Below are 26,056 nucleotides of genomic sequence, written 5' to 3'. Positions count from 1 at the left end.
AGCCTCCTGGATGCTGAAATAAGGCCCATCTCTTGCAGATGGGGGAAGGAAGAGCTCATTGTGAGGTTGGTCATGAAGTGAGATGTCTCAACAGGAGCCAATCAGGAAAGTGGAATAGAAGCAGAGTCCAATAGGGATTCAGAAAGGGAAGGAGCAGCAAAGCCTGGATGCATAAACACTTCACCTGTAGCTTGTAGTCATTATGGTGGTGTCCATGATTACTCAGAGCCAAGAAGTAGACACAAGTCTACTTCATTCCATGTCCCAGTTCTAACAGCTCAGCACTGCTTAACATGGGCCTTTTGCATAGTATAACTGGTTCCAACTAGCTCTTACCAAAGCCTCTTAAAAGTACAGTTCCCCACAAATAAACTAAAACTAAAACTGCTCCACTTGCAATAATGGCCCAATTTCTCCCCCTATGTATGCACTCAGAATGCACAGTGACAGCCACTTATCCCACATCTAGCAACATTTTCTTTACAAATCACTTTCCCTTATTCTTTCTGCTTATGAAACACTAGTTAGTCTTCCACTGTGGTAGATGAAGTGTTTCAAAATTTATATTGATGAATCAGAGACTTATACAGATCTATAATGCCATGTTCTGTTGCTTGCAAATCAAAGCTCACAGAATCAAACAGAATTGTAATGGAGTTGCTTCCTGTTACATCAGAGCGGACTAAGCAGCCAGGCATAACAGGAGATGGGAGTTTTAAAGCAGCTCTGACTGGAGAGAGCATATCGGTCAGTTGACACGCCGGCTTCCCAAGTCACAGTAACTTCAAACAGTACCTTCAGCAACTTCAGAAAAACTGGGGAGTAAAGTTTAGGCAGCTTACTTTTGTAGCTCTTGTACTTGCTACAATGCTTAGGCTCCTGCAGTGTTTAAAGCCTGCAGTATAAGCCTTTGGAGGGTTGGCAGGACTTCAGAGTGCCCCTACAAGATTAGTTTGGAGGACCACAAATCCAACTCATTATGATCCATGCCATGAATATTTCTTGTTGTGTACTCTTAGGTCCTCATGCTGTGTTGCCCAAAACAAGTTTGGGCCTGTAAGAACTGCAGCTATGCCATGTTCCTAAATGGGTCTTTTAACCCACTTTTTATGAGGACATCTATGAAGCTACTATGATATATGGAGAATTGGGCTATTTTAGAAAAGTTGGCTTTTCAGCTGAATAAATTCCACGCACCCCAACATTCCCCCCACTCCCCAACACAGAGTCACATATTTTGGGTGCCTTGAGTGGGCCAGGGCTATTCAAAATTCAGGTCTGGGAGCTTATTGCCTTCTGTTTTTCTGCTACTGCATTAATGTATCTCACACACATGAGTTCCGATGCCTTTTGTCAGGACTCCCACCTCCACATATCAGAGTTCTCAACATCCAAAGCAGCCATCTCCATTTTTCCCCAATTTAGGTTCTTGTATGTGGAATTATCCTGCTATTCAAGGAAAGTGGAGAGAACATCAGGTCACAAACTACCATAAAAATTCACATGAAGGGTCTGACAAAGTTCTTCTTACTGTAATATTTCACTTGGAAAAAAGATATACAATTCAAAACAGTAAAGAAGGAGTAGCAACCATAATTTGCTTTCTTGAGGAGAGCGCCTGAGGATGGATAAATTCTGGCCATGCATGTTCCACCTAGGAGAGAGAGCGAGCCCCTTTTCCTTCTCCTGCATCCACAGTACACGTATGCACCCATTGGTACTCATCATCTTTCAGAGACAGGTGGAAAGGCCCACTGCTCTTCATTCTTTTACATTTCAATTTTTTCACTCTCACACTGTCATTTGTCCGCATGCCTTTGACCATGGATATTCCAACCACTCCTTCCAGGCAGTACAAACCTCTCCAACAAAAAATGCATTTGCCTATCACACTTCAATGGGCACAAGTCAAAGATTGGAATGACCTAGCTGATCACCGGTCCAGATAACACCAGGGGAACGACACACTCCCCTCATATGGAAGCTGTTCCATCCCTCTAATCATTTTTGTTGCTCTTCTCTTTACCTTTTCCAGTTCTAATATCTCTTTTTTGAGCTCGGGTGACCAGAACTGCATGCAGTATTCAAGGTGTGGACATACCCCTGGTTTATATAGAAAATGGGTTTTCCTCCTGTGACGTTCTCTGATTAAAATATGACGATATAGATCACTGTTGCAACCACTGTTCTACATTTGAAGCAAATATTGTACAAAGGTTGTCGAGGGAGGTGTTTATGAAAAGGTTCTGATTTGCTGGTTATGATTATGCTATCTGTATGCATGTATCATTTTTGTATGTGAACTTATGAGCATTGGTTCTATACTTGGATTTCAAATGTCTGCTCCTGGGGGAATGCCCACAAAGTAATTAGCCAGCACATCTTGGAGGAACTATTCCAATTGAGTAGCCCATCAAAAGAACATTTAACTGACAATGGACCATGGGAGATGCCTAGCTACACTTAATGAAATTTCCTGCTGTGACTAGGCAAAATGCCTGGACATGTGACTTGCCCATGTGACTCCAAACTCCATCTTGTTTTTAATTTTCCACAGTAAGAACAATGGGATGCCCTCCACAGGGCAAAAGCTATAAAAGGCCCTGGAAAGACCTCCATTTTGTCTTCAATCCTGCTTCTTACCTCTGTAGGAACTTTGCTACAAACTGAAGCTCTGAACAATGGACTGAACGACCCATCCAAACTGTGGATGTACTGCGGAGACTTGATTTAAACCAGCAGTTCATTCCATCACTGCTACAAGCCTGAACCAAGAACTTTGCCATTACCATATGTAATTGATTCCTTTAACTAATTTTAACTCTCACCTTTCTTTCTTTCCTTTCTTTCTTTCTTTCATTTTATGAATAAATCTTCAGATTTTAAATACTAAAGGATTGGAATCAGTGTGATTTTTGGGTAAGATCTAAGTTATATATTGACCTGGGTGTGTGGCTGGTCCTTTGGGATCAGAAGAACCTATTATTTGATGAGACTGGTTGTAAAGAACCACTCATCTCTGAATCCAGTGTTTGTGGTGATATAAAAACTGGAATGCCTGAGGAAACTGCGTTCATGTTTTCTTGTTAGCCAGTGTGGTGAAACAGGAGTTTAATGTTCTGGCTGGTTTGATATATCTTATAAAAGTTTTGGGTTGTGTTTTGGGTTGTGTTTGCCCTATTTCTCAGCAGTTGGTCCTGAATTTCACATTCTCAGTTATGACCCACTAAGGCACGGTTACACCTCCTCAGGGCATAGTTTCAAAAGAGCTGATTGGAAGTGAGTCATTTGCATTCCCCCAAATACTTCCTAGTAAATCCACTTCATACATATTAGTCCCAAAAGCCCTCTGAAGTTCATAAGACCTTCCAGAGATTGCATTAACTAGAGAAGTTACATACACCCAATTCCCTAAGAACACATACACAATTGCATTTTTAATACAATGGACCGCAAAGATATTAAACCTAATTCAGTAAAGTTCATTCAGAATAGTGCAGGAAATGATTAGTCTGTCACAGACCCTTCCAGGTTTCTTTGTATACCACGTACACACAAAACAGAGCATGAGGGTCTAATCCAGGGGTGGGCAAATTGTATGCAGGGCCAGGGCAGGGGATTGGGGTGTGGGAGGGAGTGCGGAGTGTGGGAAGGGGTATGGAGTGCAGGAGGGAGCTCAGGGGGGGGCTGGGTGCAGAAGGGGTGCAGGGTGTGATAGGGGGCTCAGGGTAGGGAGTTGGGGTGCACAGGGTTGCAGGGTGCAGCAGGGTGCAGGAGGGAGCTCGGGGGGGGTTGGGTGCAGAAGGGGTGCAGGGTGTGATAGGGGGCTCAGGGTAGGGAGCTGGGGTGCACGGGGTTGCAGGGTGCAGCAGGGTGCTCAGGGCAGGGGGTTGGGGTGCAGGAGGGATACAAGGTGCAGGCAGGGGGCTTAGGGCAGGGAGCTGGGGGGGCAGGGTGCAGGAGGGGTTCGGGGTCCGGCCTGGCGCTGCTTACCTAAAGTGGCTCCAGGGTGGCAGCAGCGTGCACCGGGGCCAGGGCAGGCTCCCTGCCTGCCTGCCATGGCCCCACGCAGTGCCACTCGAGGAAGCAGCTGGCACCACATCCCTGCGCAGCCCCTAGGGGAGGGCAGGGGCACAGGGCTCCGAGTGCTGCCCTTGCCACACCTCCAGGTACCTCCCCTGAAGCGCCCATTGGCCGCGGTTCCCCATTCCTGGCCAATGGGAGCTGTGGGGGGCAGTGCCTGGAGGCAAGGGCAACGCAAAGAGCCCTCTGCGCCCCCCCCCCCCCCGCCCAGGGCCCCAGGAATGTGGTGCCAGCCGCTTCTGAGAGTGGTGCGGGGCCTGCGGCACCACGGGGGCCAGTCCCGTGGGCCGGATCCAAAGCCCTGAGGGGCCGGATCCAGCCTGCAGGCCACAGTTTGCCCACCCCTGGTCTAATCCAATTCATGTTGAAATCAAGGGAAGTAATTTGGAAGGCTCTTAGTGGAAGCTGGGTCAGACCTTCAAGTGAAGGAAAAGGAACAACAGAAAACAGCAGCAGTCCAGAAAGTCAGGATGGAAGAAGATCCCAAGCCTACTTAGCAGGTACAGCAATTCCCCATAAACTCTCTACCCTTAAATCACTGGACTCATTACGTTAGGAAAGGACCAATGTCCGTGGCTTTTCGCTCCAAAACAAATTCCCACAAAGCAACAAAAGAAGAGGCAGCATTAATTTTGCATGTTCACTTGGCTTCAGCTAATACAATCAGGTTTATTAAATGCTGAAGCATGCTGGAGAATTGCAAAAGAACTGAGGTTAACGCTATTGGATGCCCTTCACACTTACTGCACAAAACCTCAATGCTAACTCTCACGCACAAGTTGTAAATGATCGGCTTACTGATGACACAACCGATCTACCTGTCAATACCTAAAATAATTATCATTGGCCACTTTTTACTCCAAATTTGCTAATTGGGGTAATACTCCAGGTGCCCCAATGTAGATGGATATGCATTGAACCAGACAACAAATGAATGACTGATATTGGGAAGGGAGAGTCTACAGTGATTTGGCACACGATTCAAATGAAAGTCCAACAACTCTATCCCTATTAAATAGATGGGTCAAAAACTGGACATGCCACTTTGCAGCCTGGTTACCATTTGACGCTATATATTGCATCATTTCTGATATCACTGACAATGCTAGCATGGTAAAAGATTCCTGGGCATTCTGAATGCTGGAAGAGTATATCCTCACACTACCTGTGCATGTGTGGCCAATTTCTGCCCTCGGATAACACAGGCAACAGCCACTTGGAATCACATGCAGACAAAAACTGACCCATACTCAGTACTCTGCTGAGCCTCTATTCAACTGTTAATATTTACCACAGATGTCATCTTGCTCCTTTTGGAGCTGCATGTATTATTATTATTGCTATTAAATATCTATATTTTATGAGTTCGCCCAATGACTCTTGAATGAAACTGGCACTTAATTTTGTTGGAATAGATTAACTGTCTTGCTGTTACATTACATCATGGTCTCATTTTTGCACTTTTTACTGAGAATTTGTAAAAAAAAATTAAGTCACTTCTCCCCCCAAAAAGACGTTATCTCATTACTGCACTTTTTTTCCCAGCAGCATTGTCCATGCTTCAGACACCTTTTGCCCAACATAGCTCAAATTCAGCACCAATTACCCCCAGTGAAATCAATGGAACTGCATAAGCTGTAAGTCAATGATGAACCTGCCCCGAAATGAGTACTCTACAAGTATCTTTCTGTGTTGAATTCAGCTGCAAACTCTTCAGTGCTTCCCTTCCACTTGCAGAATGAAGAGCCAAATTCCACTCCCAGTTACACTGGTTCAAGCCCAACAGTGCAAAAAAAGAGTAAAATTTGACCCAAGTTATGGAACCATACATCAAAGTACCAAAAATACAATGTACAAACAGTAGCAAAGGTCTAGAAAGCTGTTAAGATCCCTGTCCTTTCCCAGGTGCTAAGGGGACAGTATACAAATTACAATCCCGGGGGAAAATTAACTGAAGTCATGAACAACAAAATGTGATTCTTCTGCAAATTAAAATGATTAAGATCACCAGCTTCTGCCATCAAAAAGATCCAGAATCTTACTCTGGTATTATTAAATATTAAAACAATGGATTTTAGCTGTAAATATGAAGGAAACGCATTAAGAGCTCTGATGATTAAGGGCCTCTGTTTATCTAACAGGCAATTGCACTGGCACAATTTGTCATGTTTTATATGACCAATCATTCCAGCTCTCTGAGCTTAGATGGCCAATCTGTTTAACAGAAACACCTCCAGACTTTCACCCCTCATGCAGTCCTGGTCTCAATATAAATAAAAGGCTGCTATTAGTGTACCACATTTGTGTTTGTTTTCAGAATAAATGTCCAGATGAATCAACTATTATTTTTAAGAGCCAGATTCTGACCCATCCTGCAGAGGAGTGAATGATAAAGCAGAGTTGAGGAAACCCTAAATAGAGAAAGAATATAAAATACAGAAGAGAAACATGCAGCGACAGTAAGGTCTGCTGAACAAGCAAAACCCTGCTGACACTGATTAACAGTATTTTAAAATCACCTAAGGATTCTCAGGAGCCTCTTTAACATTTTATTCTCAACTCCAGACTAGGTTTTTCTATTTCTGCTGACATGTGCTACTTAACAGCTTTCCCCCGGCTAACAGGATGCACAAGTGGATTCTTGAGCCAGCAATAATCTGACTGGTGGACCAGAAAGGTGTCCTGGAAATTGTATGCCCAATATTTCTTTCCTGCTGCCACAGTGCTTCTCACATCTCCCGACCCGGAGGGAGTAAATCTTGCCTCAAACGTGTGATCTTCCATGTCTATAGAGCAACATGTTACCTTGGTACCACTGGGCTGGTTCTTGGAATGAATCAGAAGAAAGCAACAGAATAATGTTCTCCCTTCACATTCATTATAAGGTAACGATCTATCACTTAGTTCCTTTTAAGAAAAAATTGCTCTAATATTTTAAGTAGATTTAATTTTCAAGGCTCTTTCAGTACAGATTAAGCATTAAAATGCTTAATACAGAATGGAAATGTAATTTAGATTCTAAAAACAATGGGGTTCTATCTAGCAAAGGTTCAATGTCAGAAGATCTGGTTTTAAAGTGAACAGGCATCAGGAAAGATTTCTTGAAAGTAAACTCAAGTACATTGCGGAATAACCTCCCAAAGGAAGTGGTGGGGGCTTAAATTGCTCAGAGTTATTAAATCTGGATCAGAAAAAGTGCTACAAAATGACAGAACAGGAAACCATCCTGCACCGATAACAGGGATGGGCTAGATGACCCAATAGGTCTTTATGTCCGCCTCCACATCTCTAGCTTCTTTCAAAATTATATTGCTTCAAAACTGTGATATAAAGATGAATATCTCATCTCATAGCTATAAATAATTTTTTCAAGTGATTTCGCCCCAAAGAACCAGCCTGCCATGCCCATAACTTTGCATCATCAGTCTCGTTTCCCTTTCTGTGTTCTAGTATCTCTAAACTTCCCACAGTTTAATCTACATGCATTGTTTCAACAAGATTCTAAAGCAGGGGCAGGCAAATTTTTTGGCCTGAGGGCTGCATCGGGTTTCAGAAATTGTATGGAGGGCTGGTTGGGGAGGCTGTGCCTCCCCAAACAGCCAGGCATGGCCTGGCCCCTGCCCCCTATCTGACCCCCCCTGCTTCTCGCCCCCTGATGGCCCCCCCGGCCCTCCTGCCCCATCCAAACCCCCTGTTCCCTGATGGCCCCCCCGGGACCCCTGCCCTATCCATCACCCACCCCGCTCTCTATCCCCTGACCATCCCCAGACCTCCCACCCCTAACTGCCCCCCGCAGCCCCATCCAACCCCCCTCTCCTTCCTGACTGCCCCCACCCCCAGGACCCCTGCCCCATCCAACCAGCCCTTCTCCCTGACCGCCCCCGGAACACCTGCCCACATTCAATCCCCCTGTTCCCCGCCCACTGACTGCCCCAACCCCTATCCACACCCCCAGCTCCTTACCACACCCCCGAACTCTCCTGCCCCCTATCCAATGCCCCCTCCCCTGCTCCCTGCCCAGTCCCCGCGCTGCCTGGAGCGCCAGTGGCTGGCAGCACGGCTGCACCAGGACAGGCAGCCATGCCATGCACCGCGCAGCACAGAGCTCCGGGTCAGGCTGGGCTCTGCAGCTGCGTGGCCCCAGGAGCTCGCAGCCCTGCTGCCCAGAGCGTTGTGCCAGCAGCGCAGTGAGCTGAGGCTGCGTGGGAGGGGGAACAGCAGGGGAGAGGCCGGGGCGAGCCTCCCGGGGCCGGGCAGAACGGTCCCACGGGCCGTAGTTTGCCCACCTCTGTTCTAAAGGATCCTTTCAGTCTGTTCTTTCTCTGTGCTCTTCAGGTGCCTATCTATCTGATTTCCTTTGAGAAAAGAAGATTCTCTCAGTTCAAGGATAAATTAATTCCTTCATTTTGGGGAGAAACATTGCAACCAGGGCATTTAAAGGAAGCACACAGTAAAACATGCAAGAAAGAACACAGCTCCTTACATGCTCTCACAGAACTTTGTAAGAGTGCTGGGCTTTTCCTGGTTGCGTCTTTGTCGAAACCAACGCTGAATACTGCGTACATCCCAGTCCAGCTGCTTGGAGAGGCCTTCCAGTCTCTTCTCATCTGGATGCTACAGAACAAAAAAAGTGATCAAATGACTGCAGATGCCTTTTAGCTTCATAACCAATATCATAATATTGTTTTAAATTTAAACCCCACACCCCCCCAAGTCTGGTCAGAAAGAACTCAATCCTACCGTACGACTAGGACTTACGGGCTCTACCCTAGCTCTCTGTCAGCCTCATTGACAACTGGAAGTAAGGAAAAGTGTCTTCATACAAACACCTGATGGTGGATGTATAATCAAATATAGTACTCTACTAAAAGGGGCTAAGGCAATGCAGCTACATAGAGAAATTTTAAAAGTTATTGGGGAAACAGGAGGTTTCAAATCGACTTGGCAGAATTCAATTTTATATATATATCTAAATATCAGTTTGATGAGTAATATTAATATTTATTTTTAATCTTTTTTTTCATTTTTCGTCTCTTTAAATTTTCACAGTTGCACAAAATTAAAGGTGAGTCAGACAAGGGAGTGATCAGACAATTATTTAATGACAGTAGATGTTGAGATTCGAAAAGTTTTATAATCATTAAAAACACAAATTGTCAACACCACATCAGAATATACAAAATAAATATCCTTAAATCAAACTCTATTAGGTCCTCAGGCAGCATTTTCCTTACGTTTGATTAGTATCAATGGAAATATATTTCTTCAGCAGAGCGTGTGTTTGGTGAAATCAACATTTTCTGACATTTACAGGACAAATCTAATCTTTCCACGCCTAGTTATAACTGAAACCTTTTCTGCAACCTCCTCTCTAGCACTCCCTGCCTACCAAATGCTATACACTCCTTGAGCAATGGGGCCTGCAAAACCTCTCACAGCATGAGCCTTGTCTCTTTCATCCCTCTGTGTATGTGCAAGTGATGTAACTGTTGACATGACCAAGGGGACTCTTCAACTGACACAGAGAAATACATTTTCCTGTACGTTAATATTCAAAAACTACACTTTCTATTTTTAAAGTGGCAACTTCAAAGGAAGTCACCTTAGCAACTGAGACAGACGTGCTCAGTAAAATTAGCTTTAAGTAGTCATTTTCAACAGCAGCAAACTGACTGTTACTACATTGGAGCAGAAGTTACTCTGCATACTGTAGCACATATAAGGCAAGGGAAAATTGAAATTCACTACATGGGAAACAGGGGAAGAGGATACATTTCAAATTGTCTGTTGATGCTCCATGTACAATATTCCACTCTAAGAACATTCCAATATCCCCCATCACATTTTAAAAAAATTATCCTGAGAATTCACTCTGTGCATCTGTTTTCCTGGGGATAAGATTTGCTCCTATAAGCCAATTTGATATGGTGGATGAAATGCAAGTGCTGCTATAGTTAAGACTGTGTGAAAGTTTCCACTATATAAACTCCTAAAATTCCATGGATTAATAAACCTGAAACAAAATCCCCTCCAGGTTGAAATTTGTTATCTGAGTCCCCAGAGAAGGGAACAAGGGAGAAAAGGGTATTTTTTCTCTAAAGCTTAATTTTAACCAGTTCAGAGATTTGTTTTCCTTTTTTAAAAAGTAATTTGGAGTCGAGACTCATAGGGCTTATTCAGGCACAGCATTCACTGTAGCCAATGAGAGTTTTGCCTGGGTACGACTGTAGCATCTGGCATGTAGCAAAAATGACCAACTTGCTGGCGGTGATTTATAAGTGTGGCTGGCCGAACAGCACTACCAGGATGGGGGGAGGGCCTGGAAATCAGCCCCCTGCTCTGTACAGTCATTGCACTAAGCCAGACATCACACAACTTGTGGTTCACACCACAACCACTGGACTAGTGAGCATGAAAATGATGTTCCAGCACCTGCCAGAGGTTCATCAGCCTGCTCCTTGCCACAGTGTAAGTATCTACATTCCTTTGCAGCTCTAAGAGGGCTTCCCGTTCTCCATTATATTCTCGCTGGAGCTAGTTCTACGCACCAGCTAACATAACTCAGCAGGAATTAGACTAAATCTTAACACAGAAGTCCTGTATTTTTCTACAGGATCTCTGAGTCTATTATTCTAAGACACCTTCTCTTCCCCCCTGAATCCAAGAGACAGTAGATGTAGTGGGCCTTTCAGACAGGCAGGTGTATCTGATCTAGCCTCTGCAAGTATGCTGCCAAAATGAACCAATGCAATGGTGAGCATGGCACCTACGCTTATTAGAAGGGTAGACTACCAAACCAAGAAGATCAGTTCCCCTGACGCAAGACACGTAGGCAGGAGACAAGCACCTAGAGCTCTCCTGTCATATTTCATCCTCTTCAACACCCCCTCTGGTAACTTTAACCCTGACAAAATGGCCTGTATGAAATCATGATTTTGTTCTTTGTGAAAGACGTCTGCAAAGCCACAGGGCAGCTGAGATGTAGTGCTGTGTTCAGCTGCATGTTGGTGTTAATGTAAAATGGGAAGAATGACTAAAAGCATAGGAAAGCTTCCTTTCGTGATATCTGTCCAAAGTGGGCATATGCGAAGATCTTTAGATGAGGATAACGACACCTGATCATCACCGCATTCTCACTGCCTAGCCTAATCAACGCCAGGAACTGCTGGGATAATCTGTAAACATTTTACCAACAAAATCCACAAACATGGAAACCCACAGGCCTTATCTGAAGGGCAAGAAAAAATAGCTGTACAAAGGGCAAAAATGAATTTAGGGCTTCCCTATCATTTTGCTGTATCCTTCAGAATTCCACAACTTCCAAAAATGCATTGTTAAAAATTATTTTCCTAGTTTTTTCGGATGCGAAGAATAGCCATCACAATACAAATAGACATCAGCCAACCAATAGCACCCCATCCTTCCCAATTCACCTGAGAGGTGTGAAACCCAAATCCAAATCTGGAACATTGACATGCTAACATTACTGATAAAGACTAACATTTTCCCCTCTTTGTCCAACCCCCTCTGCCCTCCTGCCACAAAAAAAATTAAAATACAAAAATGAATGTTAATATAAGCAGCCACATGATACCTATGGAGTATTTTCTATTACAGTTTTTCAGGTTAAATGTGCAGCTTGGTATGTTACTGTCATGTTCTAACATGTATGCCAAGAAGGGCTTGGCCAAGTTGCAAAGCTAGCATGGGTAATAGAATCTTTACATTTGCATTTTCTGCTTTTAACTGTGAAATCTTTAACTGTGAAATCTTAATAGTTCTTTGGCTTGACTTGAAATTATCTTACTATACGCGGATCAATGTTAAAGCATCATATCACCTTTTATAAAACAAACATGTTAGGTAAATACTGTACCTTTGTAATTGCAGTGAAAACTTTTTCCAGAATAGCATTAGGTTGGGCTTTCTGTGGTCCATTGGCCTGGACTTTAAGACCTAAGGCACAGGGTTTAGCTATAAACCTACGACAAAACAAAGAGGAAAGAAAATCAAATGAGATTATTTATTGCTGGATCTGTTATCAGTGACATGCCATAAATATTAAAACATTAAAAAGAAGACATGGTCCCTGTCCTGAAATTTCTATAGTGTCAGATAACTGCAATACACAGAATAATAGTTCAAATGCAAGTATGTACAGGTGTGCATCAATAGAAGAAAACATCACAGAATAAGAACGTTTTAAGGGGGGGATTTGAAGAAGGAAGGGTAACACCATCGAGTACGTGAAATGGGGAGCTGTTCAAAGCACTAGCGGGAGGCATGAAAAAAAGACCAGAACTAAGAGTGGGAGAAGGATCATCGGAAAAGAAGAGCACACGGAAAGAGCAGAGCACCATGAGGAGACTACTGTGTGCAACAGGCATGCAAAACATAATATTTTCTCCCCCACCTTATTGCCTCATTAATTAACTAGACCCCAGGTTAGCTATGAACACAGAACTGCTTTTGTGCCCTGGATAGTCAGACACAGCTTTTATCGTCTGACAGCCTCAAACTTGCTTGACCAACACAACTCAGTAAATACCTACATAATCTACAAACATAAACGATTTAATCTAACTCAAAATGGCTTGGGGCCACTTCCTTGACAGTTTCCAATAGAAAAAGTATATCCTAAAAAAATCTTCTGCCAATGCATGGATCTGAGGCACAAATCCACAAAAGGTAAAACCCAGCCTGGCCTTAGGGAAAACAGCACCCTGGATACCCTTTCTTTTAGTTTTTGAAAAGCAGCGTGGGGCACAGGGCACGAGACCAGCTCCTAGCCTGGAGCCTGGCTGGGCTACACAGGGAGGAGTTTCGGAGTCTGGGGGCTCCCCTGGACATAGAGCCCTCTGACCACCTACCAGCAGGAGAGAAGGTGCGTAGCCACCATCTGTGCCCGTGGGAATGGGGGGGCCCTGGGGCTGGCCCACTATCTCCGCAGGGGCAAGCCCTGCTGCCTGGACGTCCCTGCCAGGCTGGCAGCTCTGGGCGGCATTGCCCTCCCCCCACACCCACCCAGCTGGCCAGTGTTCCAGTCCCGGGCTTGCCCACACTCACCCCTGATGTAACTGTTGACAGCCCAGGACCACCAGCTTGTGGAAGTCGTACGGCACCCACCTGACCATGTGCCCACCAGTAAAACCAATCAATAATTCTGCATAGCTTATAAATAGTTACTTTTACATAAAACCCATTTTGCATAATATAAAGATTAGCTATGTAGCTCCATAGCTAAGGAATAGGAACATTCCTTGTATTTACGATAAATTGTTCATATTAATGAGCTCCATTAATGGAGTTTCCCCTTGTACACTAAATACAATGTAGCTCATTGTTAGCTTGCCCATACATGAATTGTATGGAGATCAGCTATACCTTGTGATGTTACATGGCTCAAAGTTCATCTCCTCCTACAAGCTCAAGTCCAACTGTTAACATGCTCAGAACGACTACAATTATATATACTTTATGATGAGTGCTGCATTTCACCCAATAACATTCTTGAAAATAAAGAGGAAAATATTCCTATAGTTTTTCCATTGCTCACACAAGGCTGTTTTAAGTTATCTGGCTAAAATCCAGGCAATGAAAAACGTATCCCCATGCAAAAAACTATGGTTCAAATGTAAATCACAGATCTTAGATTGTAAACTCTCCCTTAGATTGTAAACTTTTTGGAGCTGGGATCATTTGTTTGTTTTGCGTTTGTACTGCACCTAGCACACATGGGGCCTGGTCCATGACTGGGGTGCCTATTCATTACAGTGATACAAATAATAAATAATTGAGGTGAGAGTTGTATTCCACGGCCCCTCATCAAAACCATCCAGTTCCCCAAGCTTCTAGGTACTTTGTGCTTGAATATACTGAATGATTCTCAGTTTCCCTTTAAAGAATTTTCATAATATCCTAAAAATTCAACAAAGTAACAAAAAACAGCACACTAAGTAGCTAAGAAATAGCTCTGTGCTTATGCCCCTGAATATGATTGCAGCCTCTCATGAGCAAATGTGGAATTCTTATCAATATTTAAACACCATGCTAAGACTGTTTTGAGCAAAAATTGTGTTTTCCTAAAGAGAACATAGATGATGCAAAATAAATCTCATTGCATTGACCACAGCAATGATGTTGGTTAAAGAAAACTGATTGGTTTCAGATTCTAGTTCAACCTTTAACAGGTTCACAAGTTTACAGCATGTGCCTCCTTTAATTTTTTTTTTTAAGTAAATAGACAGTGAGTCAGAAGAAATATGCATTCAAAATAGGTTGTTTACATTTACAGTTTCATGGTGCTCTGAGGAACAGTTCTGTCACAAAAAATTCATATTTCATCCTGCAACATTTGCGTCTGAAAGCAAATGCTAGAGCCTGAAGTCATTTTTGGTAGATATTCATGGACTGAAAAGAAACCCCCACTGTGATTACTTAATTTCCATATTTTATCATTTGACTTGCATTTTCTCTTATATTTATTAGTTTGGATAAAATCTGCATCAGTTGTAGGAATCATGTTCTAATCATATTGTCAGTGACTGTAGCATCAACCAGGAGAACAAGGCTACATGTAGTTTAAATACGTTGCCTTAGGATCTGATCCTTCAACAGCAAAGTCAATGGGAGTTTCACCATTGAGTTCAATGGGAGAGGAGAGTGGAGCTGTAGCTCTTCTGCCTTGACTCATTTTCTACTTGTAAAATAGAAGTTGTATATCTACAGTGAAGTATTTATCATTTACAAGAGATATATTAGAACGGCTCCAAAGCCTTTGCCAGAGAACTCATTCAAGTCTTAACAATAGACTTGTTGGATTGCACTTGGAGGGTCAATAGCAACGGGTATCACTGAAACATCAGGCTTTCAATCTGTACGGGCACTGCCATGGTGTAGATTCCTGGGGTAGAATGCAACAACGGTGTAAACTGCTTGGAATAAATGCAGCTGCAGCCATGCTGGTAATACTTTTGCACGGTTACAAACATTTTTCGTTGTCTCTTCACTGGCAAATTTTGGACACACCCTCTGCCAATAGTACAGTTTCACCAGTGTAACAGTGATGGAAGTGTAGTTTAGTGTGGACAGGGCCCCTGCTCCGAGAAAGGACAGTGTTTAAATGCCTGGGCCTCATCTATAGTATAGTTTTCACGGCTACCACAAGGGGAGCTGCACCAACAGTAGACTGTTCTTCTAATTTTTTTCCTAGTGTGGACAAAGGCTGTGTATGTGGATCCAAGGCATTTTATAAGTTTTGCAGGTGCTCACAGCACTAAAATCCTTAATCTAGACAAATATTTAGATGGTCAGATATCAGGTCAGTTAGAGCTTTATAGGTTAAAATTAGTGCTGTTGATTAATCGCAGTTAACTCTTGCTATTAACTCAAAAAAATGAATCATGATTAAAACATTAATCACCTTAATCACTGTTTTAATTGCACTATTAAACAATAGAATACCAACTGAAATTTATTAAATATTTTGGATGTTTTTCTACATGTTCATAGATATATTTTGGGCCCCACACACATGTGGAAAAACTGGAAAGAGTCCAGCAGAGGGAAACAAAAATGATTAGAGGACTGGAACACATGACTTATGAGGAGAGGCTGAGGGAACTGAGATTGTTTAGTCTGCGGAAGAGAAGAATGAGGGAGGATTTGATAGCTGCTTTCAACTACCTGAAAGGGGGTTCCAAAGAGGATGAATCTAGACTGTTCTCAGTGGTAGCAGATGACAGAACGAGGAGTAATGGTCTCAAGTTGCAGTGGGGGAGGTTTAGGTTGGATATTAGGAAAAACTTTTTCACTAGGAGGGTGGTGAAATACTGGAATGCGTTACCTAGGGAGGTGGTGGAATCTCCTTCCTTAGAAGTCTTTAAGGTCAGGCTTGACAAAGCCCTGGCTGGGATGATTTAGTTGGGGATTGGTCCTGCTTTGAGCAAGGGGTTGGACTAGATGACCTCTTGAGGTCCCTTCCAACCCTGATATTCTATTATTCTATGATATTGTATTCTGTGTTGTAATTGAAATCAAAGTATATTTTTATTACAAATATTTGCACTGTAAAAATGGTAAACAAAAACAGTATTTTTCAATTCACCTCATACAAGTACTGTAGTGCATTCTCTTTGTGGTGAAAATACAACTTACAAATGTAGATTTTTTTTGTTATATAACTGCACTCAAAAACAAAACAATGTACAACTTCAGAGCCTTCCAGTCCACTCAGTTCTACTTCTTGTTCAGCCAATCGCTAAGACAAACAAGTTTGTTTACATTTACAGGAGATAATGCTGCCCTCTTCTTATTTACAATGTCACCAGAAAGTGAGAACAGGCATTTGCACGGCACTTTTGTAGCAGGTTTCAGAGTAGCAGCCATGTTAGTCTGTATTAGCAAAAAGAAAAGGAGTACTTGTGGCACCTTTGAGACTAATAAATTTATGTGAGCATAAGCTTTCGTGAGCTACAGCTCACTTCATCGATCAAGTGAGCTGTAGCTCATGAAAGCTTATGCTCACATAAATTTGTTAGTCTCTAAGGTGCCACAAATACTCCTTTTCTTTTTCCTCGTTTCTTTGTTGTTCTATCACTGTAGTCCCCATTTCCCTATTGTTTGTCTGTATAATCTCTGTCTGGTTCTATGATTGTTTCTGTCTGCTGTATAATTAATTTTGCTGGGTGTAAACTAATTAAGGTGGTGGGATATAACTGGTTAAATAATCATGTTACAATATGTTAGGATTGGTTAGTTAAATTTCAGTAAAATGATTGGTTAAGGTATATCTAAGCTGAACTCAAGTTTTACTATATAGTCTGCAGTCAATCAGGAAGTGTGTGTGGGGTGGGGGGAAAATGGGAACAGGGAATGAGGGTGGGGAAATTGGAATCATGTCCTGCTAAGGGCAGGAATGGGAACAGGGCCACAGGTAAGGCTCTGTGGTGTCAGAGCTGGGAAGGGGGACACAGAGGAAGGAAACTGGAATCATGCTTGCTGGAAGTTCACCCCAATAAACATCGAATTGTTTGCACCTTTGGACTTCGGGTATTGTTGCTCTCTGTTCATGCGAGAAGGACCAGGGAAGTAAGTGGGTGAAGGAATAAGCCCCCTAAGAGTGAGCACCGTACACTTCATATTCTGTGTTGCAACTGAAATGAATATATTTGAAAATGTAGAAAACATCCAAAAATATTTAAATAAATGGTATTCTATTATTGTTTAACAGTGCGATTAATCACAATTTTTTAAATCGCTTGACAGCCCTACTTAAAACCAACAGACAGCTAATGCAGAATACAGAGCACTTGTCTAATAGAGAAACTCCATCGAGAAACCCCACTTAGCAGATGTGCACCCAGATTCTGGATGAGCCTAATTTCCCAAATGGTTTTAAGGTGCAGTCCAAGTAAAGAGTCTTGCAGTATTCAAGCTCAAGGTGACAAAGGAAAGGGGAAAAAAGGTTTCATTCTCTAGCCAGACACAGATGGAATAACAGCAGTGCTGACTACCACTTATCTGATCAGCTAAATGCAGTTGAGGATATAACAAAACACATGTGGATATTTATTTCAGAAACTTCATTTCCCACCTCTAATATATGTTTTTAAAGCTTTTGTAGACATCCTCTTATTTCTTGCTAAAGATGCTACTTTTCTGAGAGGCTGGGAATCTTAGCATCTGAATTCAGAAATTATTCTAAAAACCATTTAAAATTAAAGAAATTCTTTTGATTGCCCTAAGAGAAGTCAATCAGCATCCAAGCTAATTTTATAAAACCTTCAAAAGAGGCATCATTTATAAATAGAGACAAAATAGAGAAGGACTGTGGGTGGAATAAAAATAAAAAGACAGACAACTTTTTCACTTGTCAGGCTCACAAAGGAACACGCTCTGAGCCTTAATTGCTGATGGCAGCATCCAGAGACATGAAACTAAGTACAAATAAAAATAAGATCATTTCAAAGGCAGATTTTCTAAACATTTGAAAAGTTTTTTTTTCCCTTCACTAAAGTCTCTTGGTTGATTATAAGTGCCAAAGCTGGCTTTTGACTACCTACCTGTCAGGTGAGTGAAGAAATGACATTGTTCTGAGAAAATGTAAATCAGATGGCAAAGTATTACTGCAGAGAGTATGTGACCCCAAAATGTGTTCAATTTGTAAGAGTCAAAAGCCGGCTAAAATAGCCCGAGGGAGTAAAACTTTACAAGGTGTAACTGCAGCAAGTGTCATGCTGATACAATCTTCACTGAACCCTCTGTGAGCCACTTGCAAGTACAATTTTAAGATGACAGCCTTGCTAATTAATATGCTGGGGAAAAATATAGTAAAGGGCAAGCCGAGTATAAGCCTAAAATTAAAAAAAGAGGAGACTAAAATTCAGTTACACGCACTGTCCAAGACAGATATATGCTCTAGATCAGGAAATTTTCTTTAATCTTTAAAAATAAGGGACTGAAGTAAAGGGGAAAAATACATTTCGACTGTGCTTATTACAGCCACAAAAGAAACAGGAACTAAATTAGGAATGTGTTCAGCCCCCCCATTACTGCAGCGTCTGAGTGCCTGACAAACTTTCATAACTTCCTTAGCAAATACGTAATTTCTATAGACTATTGGTTTCATGCCTTTTAAATTCTATAGAAAGTTTCCACAAAGGACAGCAAGACATTCTGGGAAGTTGTACAGTGTACACAGTTTGTTGCTGTCTAAATCACTCAAGGCATAGTTTGCTATTTGGCTGCTACCAAAGCATGTATGGTGAAAAGTGAGTTTGTCTCTATCCTGGCATGCCCTCGTTTTTATTCCCCTGCTCTTGAGAAAGTTAAAGCATGTTTATGAAATTTAATAATAGATTATTAATCAAAAATTGGGGACTAAATTCATGTATTAAAAATGGTAATATGAAGGGATTCGTGCAAATCTAACAGTAGTGTTTTGCATGGCATTTTTAAATATTTCATACAACAATCCACATGTGTGCAGGAAGAGCTGGGTGAATAATTGATTTTTTATAAAAATACTTGAATAGGCTTTGGGACACAGAGTGAAAGAAAGAATCATTCTACGGTCATGTGGTTAGGGTTAGGGTTAGGGTCCTACAGCAACGAGTATTTAAATTATTACAAAGTAAAACAGCCTCAATAGAGAGATTAAGAAACAGGAGTGCCATAAGCCCCTAGAAGTGGAGGAGCCCCCAGCGCCCAAATCATGGTCCTGCCCTCGCTCCGCCTCTTCCCGCTGAGGCCCCACCCCCGCTCACTCCTCTCCCCCCACTCGTTGCTCACCCTTAAGGCAGGTAAAAAGTAAGAGGGCATATCCCTCCCATGTTTTAAAATGATGGAGCCATGGCCCCCTTCCCCCGCGGTCCAGCACCGCTGTTAAGAAAGCCCTAACTGAGAATAACCTACAACCTAGTGGTTGGGGCACTCCAAGTTCGAATCCCTGCACAACACGAAGAGGAGTGGGAAACTGAACACAGGTCTCATACATCCAAGTGAGTGCCCTAACTATCGGGCTAAATGTCACAAGGTAGGTAGGCAGTATTGTCTCCTCCTTCTCCAGGCATTTTGTGACTCTAACCAATACAAAAAAAAATTGGTTGAAATCTATTTGGCAAATTCACGAATAGCTTTGAATCAACCGAAACTGTGTTTTTCAACAAATACACTATTCATCCAAAAATTTTCACCCAGCTGCGTGTGCACATGTAATTCATGTGCATTTGGAGCATCTAGTGAAATTTAAGAGATTTTTTTACTGCAGTGTTTTTCTATGCAAAAAAAGTCAAGGAATTCACACTGTACCTCTCTCACTTTTGCCTCCATTGCAGTATTATGCCCTGTTTTCCAAGGTTAAAATGTTTATAAAGTTTAATCAGTGGTGTCCTAAATTTGTGTGGTCAGCTACCTTTGGAAAAAGAAAAAAAAAAAAAGCTTTATCAGTGATCTGCATGTCATCACTATGTTCTTTGTGATAAAACTTTAACCTGTATGCCTAAACCAAACTTCAGAGTTCAAGCTTAAAAATTCTAATGCCAGTATGAAATGCCAGTGTTTTCCCAAATGAATGTATTCTGCTATGTCACCATTCAGTGAAGGCAATTCTGCCACTTTACAATTGCTGTGCGGCACCTTCCTCCACAAGTACAGTAAAACCTCAGAGTTATGAACACCAGAGTTATGAACTACCGTTCAACCACACACCTCGTTGGGAACCAGAAGTATGCAATCAGGCAGCAGAGACCAAAAAAAACAAATACTGTCCAGTACAATACTGTGTTAAACGTAAACTACTAAAAAAAAGGGAAAGTTTTAAAAAAGATTTGACAAGGTAAGGAAAACTGTTTCTGTGCTTCTTTCATTTAAATTAAGATGGCTAAAAGCAGCATTTTTCTTCTGCACAGTAAAGTTTCAAAGCTATATTAAGTCAATGTTCAGTTGTAAACTTTTGAAAGAACCACCATAACATTTTGTTCAGAGTTACGAACAACCTCCATTCCCGAGGTGTTTGTATCTCTGAAGTTCTACTATAATACCAATAAGTCAGTGGGACTACTCAGAGTCAGGTACAATGCACTGCGAATAAGACATCAGAATCTAGCCCACTCACTCCCTTCTTTTAATCCTGTGAGTCCAAGGTAATTGCAAGCCAAATTCTCAATTCAATTAATGTCAGTGAAGTTGCACTGGGGTAAATGAAAGAAGAATTTGGCCCACTATGTACCAAATTAAGCCTCAGACCAGAATGGAGGTGAAACCACGTTTAAACCAAGTCCAGACCACAAATTCTAACTTTCTTTTAAAAAGCAGTCTGGCTCAGTCACAGTAGCCAGCCGAACTGTTTTTACTATCAGTTCGGATAATGCAGACCTGAACTCAGTGTACAGTGTCTGAATGGGCAGCACTCAGCCTCTGCATTCCAAAATTATTTTGCACTCAGTTTAAATATGTCAAGTATTTTACAGATACCGTATAACGCCTAAAGGCGGCCCCAGCTTGCACTTTGACTCCTATGTAGGTGACATCTCATAGCTATTTACCATAGTACCAAAAAAGCTTTACAGAATGCAGGAAATAGAAGGTACATAAAGTGACTTTGAATAGGTCACACACTCCTAACGAAACAGCAGCATTAGTATCTACTGTACACTGAACCCAGTTCTGTTCTTATACACACCCGGAATACCTGCAGCAAAATTAGGCTCTTCACCAGATTGTGAACATGGGGAAATATTTCCCCAGAAGAAAATAAACAGAATTGCATTTGATTAACTTCATTTTTCAATAACTCTCTCTCATTTTTGATCTCCTTCTTGCACTTTAAAATTGCTGAGCTAGAGGAATGAAGTTTTGGTTTTGAGAAGGAGGGAAACGATTTCTCTCTCTTCTTTATCCTTGTTCATTGCTGCTCTAGAAGGAGCTAAATAAATATCACTTTCCCTTCACAGACTGTAACAGCCACAATGCTTGTCAACAGACAGCAACCCTGCCGTCTGTACTCTGGCAAAGCTCCCCCTGAATTCACTGAAAGCTTTGCCTGAATAAAAATTGGAGAATTGGACCCTTAAATAACAGATGCCATAACCACATTTTGTATTCTGAAAGCTGCTTTTCCACACTCTTATGATTACAGTGCATGTCACGATGATAAACATCCCTCCTGGTGAGCTGGAGAGATATCTCTAAAAAGTTATTCTGCAGAAATATGAATGGACCAGTTCCTTTGCTGATGTAAACTGGTATAGCTGCACTAACTTGTCTACACCACTGAGAATCTCACCCAATGTCACTGCACAAAGAACAAGGTTTTGTTTTTAAAAGCAAATAGGTATGCCTCACCATAAGGATATGATTGGTTTATGTGAATCTCTCTCATTTCCTTCTATGGGTAACAGTGATCCTTATTAGTTGCTCTAACCCCTCTTATCTTAGTGCCACTAATCGCCACAAATTACATGATTTGAATCCCAGGGTTAACTAGAAATGTTCATATTGACCTTCATAATCCTTTGATACTGATGTTCATTAGCAGTAGCGAAATCTATATTTAGCAAATAATTTTATATAATCAAATGAGGGAAGGCATGGGGAAGAAATATCCTGACTCTGCCAGTATGATTCTCTGTAACGTATTAAAGTACAGATTTATCTGTTGATGGGGCTTAAAGGTTGTCCAATAAAATGAATCTGACTTTATGGAGCACTTGTTCTTCCAATGCCTGTACATAATACCCATAAAACTTCCGTTACAAAATGTGACTTGTGGCAGAGAGATATTATATTGTGGGATCACAAAAATTAAGATTCTATCTTGCAGTACAACTTCCATTTCAGACCTTCCAAGAACTATAAATGATTTCACCACCTGACAATCTACTCATATTTAAACACTTTAGCAAATATGGGGTTATTGATTAGACTGTTTATGCAATTCACCTCGGTCGGAGCCCTGCATAAAACAAATACTATGTATTGTTAATTGCTCTGCAGTACATACAATTCATCTGCTGCCAGGAGAGGTCCGATTATGCCAGTAATTTCATTCAACAAAGATATATTTTAATGGGATTTTCAGGTACTGTAACACTTTCCTCTTAACTTTCTGTAGGCGGGACACATGGCCAGTTTTCACCTACAGATCTTCCATTTGACTCCATATATGGTTTTTCCCTGTACTTGCAACTAGTGGATTCCCAGATGGTACAAGGTACAACTCTTCCAGACCACATTTAGGGCAAATGTACTGCCTAACTACCCAACTCTATTGTTAGACAGCACGTCAGGTTGGCTTCTTTCAATTCAAAACTCACACACCAAAGCATCTCTTTAATTAAACTGAATGTAAAGCTTCCTATTGTTGTACTTATTGATCTATATTCTTCTTGTTGAAAAACATATCCAAGTTCCATAAGATTAGTATTTCGTTAAAAAAAGGGATGCGACAGAAGAGAAGGAAGAAAAAAGTGCTCAAAACCAGGACAAAGAGCTGGGCATATTTCTTGGATTTCTCTAGTTACAATAAGGAAATGAGGAATTCCTTCATTATCAAATTTATGCACTTTAAATGTGAGTGGCACACTGTAAAGCTCTCCTGTAGCAGCTTGATATAGTGCTTCTACAATTAAAAAAAAAAAAATCCGTAGCCACCTGTGGTCACTGTTCTGTACACCATGGCCTTTTTTGAGTTTATCAGCAACAGTGAAGACAGAGGTTAGATCCTCCTACTCCTAAGGTACTAAAAAATGATCTTGGACTTTTTTAGCAGTATAGGGTCTATGACAATTATACTGTTTGCATTCTGTCCAGTAGAAGGCAGTGGTACAATATTGCACAGCTCTGTTAGTGTAATGTACATTATATAAACATTTTATTCAAAAAATTCACATAGTTTATATAAATGTGGAATGAACTAATTTGAAAAATAAAACAACTTTAAAAGAAACTGACAATATTACAGGTTTCAGAGTAGCAGCCGTGTTAGTCTGTATCCGCAAAAAGAAAAGGAGTACTTGTGGCACCTTAGAGACTAACCAATTTATTTGAGCATAAGCTTTCGTGAGCTACAGCTCACTTCATCAGATGCATACAGTGGACAATACAGTGGGAAGATTTTATATACACAGAGAACATGAAACAATGGGTTTACCATACACACTGTAACAAGAGTGATCAGGTAAGGTGAGCTATTACCAGAGGGGGAGGAGGACAAAACCTTTTGTAGTGATAATCAAGGTGCGCCATTTCCAGCAGTTGACAAGAATGTGTGAGGAACAGTGGGGGGGGGGAATAGTTTTACTTTGTGTAATGACACATCCACTCCCAGTCTTTATTCAAGCCTAATGTAATGGTGTCCAGTTTGCAAATTAATTCCAATTCAGCAGTCTCTCGTTGGAGTCTGTTACAAAGACCCCAACCCCAATATTTTTACATAGGAAAGTTGCGACCATCCTTTCTCCATTTTAACTATGGAGTAAACAGACTCCAATGAGAGACTGCTGAATTGAAATTAATTTGCAAACTGGACACCATTACATTAGGCTTGAATAAAGACTGGGAGTTGCTGTGTCATGACACAAAGTAAAACTATTTCCCCATGTTTATTCCCCCCCGCCACACTGTTCCTCACAGGTTCTTGTCAACTGCTGGAAATGGCCCACCTTGATTATCACTACAAAAGGTTGTTGGTTTTTTTGTTTTTTTCTTTCCTCTCTCTCTCCTGCTGGTAACAGCTCACCTTGCCTGATCACTCTCGTTACAGTGTGTACGGTAACACCCATTGTTTCATGTTCTCTGTGTATATAAAATCTCCCCACTGTATTTTCCAGTGCATGCATCCGATGAAGTGAGCTGTAGCTCACAAAAGCTTTTGCTCAAATAAATTTGTTAGTCTCTAAGGTGCCACAAGTACTCCTTTTCTTTTTGACAATATTAGTTGACCAACTGTACATGTTATCCAGTTTACAGCAAGGGGTTTTCTTTAAACAACCCAAAATTATTGTTAATTACTCGACTCATCTGGAAGGTTATACCTTTTTCACTGTACATGTCCTGCTCATACCCTCATCCATTTAACCAGAAATCTATTGTTTTTATTCTGTGGCACAAGACACCAACCCCAAGATTTTTACATAGGAAAGTTGTGACCATCCTTTCTCCATTTTAACTATGGAGTAAACCAAAGACATGCAGGACATTAAGAAAGAGTCCCAAAAATGAAGGAGCAACCAACTTCTTTTTCAGCCTGAGATATGAGATGGAAAGTCTACTGTAAATTAATTAGCGCATTATTTTTCAGTGCCCAAAGACAACACAGTAGCTATTGTTTAGCTCTATTGTATTTCCAGCCACAGACTGCAACAAAAACCATCCACTGAATTAGTGTTCAATTAATGTTACAATGGGTTTGGTACCAGATTATACATGTAAAAAATCTAACCCCATATTAGACTCTTAACACATGAAAAATCATCTTAAATATATAAAATGTTAATCCTGTGTTTATCATTAGTAATTCTACCATAAGAGTCACAATCATAATGCAGAAGTCTCAACGGAGAGAGATAAACAGACCCAGGAAAACAGCAGCAATCGGCAGCATATACATTTGGATTTTTTTTAAAACACACTGCTCCTAAAAAATGATAAAACCATAATTCCATTTACAGACAATATGCTTTGAGTGTTGCTCCGTATGGCAGGAAGGTTTCTGAATGTTGTTCAATTTTTAATTTAAACCTTTCAATTTAACTAGACCGAGACAAGTGACCTATCTGCTCTGTGACCTTGAGACATCTCCCAGGAGCTCAGAGATGTGAATTATTTTCAGTTTCTGACCTATTTGTGTGATTTCTTAGTCTCACATGAACTTTTTTCATCCCTCCTTCCTGTCTTGCTAAAGTAATGACACTTTTCTTTGTCTAGCTATACTGCATTTCAGTGGCTAACACTTCATTCCTCTAATAAAAGTATCTTCCCATAAAACACAGCCCTACTATATCGATACTGGGTAACACCCTCTTTTACCCCATATGTGTTAAACACAGAGGGCTTGATTCTCCCATCAGTTACACCAGCTTTACAGCAGTTACACCAGCATCAGCAAGAAGACAATCAGACCAGTACATTGCTGAGGTTTTTATGCAATGCATTTTTTGAACACAGTTGGAACCACTGCATCTTGACTAACTCCTACTAATAAGGGACTCCTTGCTCCTCGTTACGGGCCAAATCCTCTCAGCAGAGCCCACAGCCTGAAAAACAGGCTTGTGCTGCCAGGGAAATGCCTGAGCCCAACCTGAAGTAGCCAGCATGGAATCACTCCAAGGCTGCTACTGCAGGCTTCAGGCAGGAACAGGAACCCAGCCTACTGCTCCCCCAATGCAGAGTTTGGAGCCAGTGAATCCATGCTATGCATAAATACACGGGGCATGGCCCAGGTTTGCAGCATGCACCGCTTATTAAGTCCCCA

General features: G+C 41.5%; 1 protein-coding gene across 2 annotated transcripts in view; it reads right to left on the bottom strand.

The window, feature by feature from the left end:
• Positions 1-26,056, bottom strand: part of CERS6 (ceramide synthase 6) — a 210,552-nt gene that overhangs the window by 126,711 nt on the left and 57,785 nt on the right. For both annotated transcript variants that reach the window (XM_074967512.1, XM_074967510.1), the window contains exons 2-3: positions 11,960-12,065; positions 8,567-8,697 (exon numbers count right to left, since the gene is read on the bottom strand). In XM_074967512.1, the coding sequence (XP_074823613.1) occupies positions 8,567-8,697; positions 11,960-12,065 (237 nt within the window). The remainder of the gene's footprint in view (positions 1-8,566; positions 8,698-11,959; positions 12,066-26,056) is intronic.

Source organism: Natator depressus, chromosome 11 (genome assembly GCF_965152275.1).
Source record: "Natator depressus isolate rNatDep1 chromosome 11, rNatDep2.hap1, whole genome shotgun sequence".
Classification (NCBI taxonomy): Eukaryota; Metazoa; Chordata; order Testudines; family Cheloniidae; genus Natator; species Natator depressus.
Note: the sequence above shows the minus strand (reverse complement) of the source record. Positions and strands in the feature narration are given on the sequence as shown.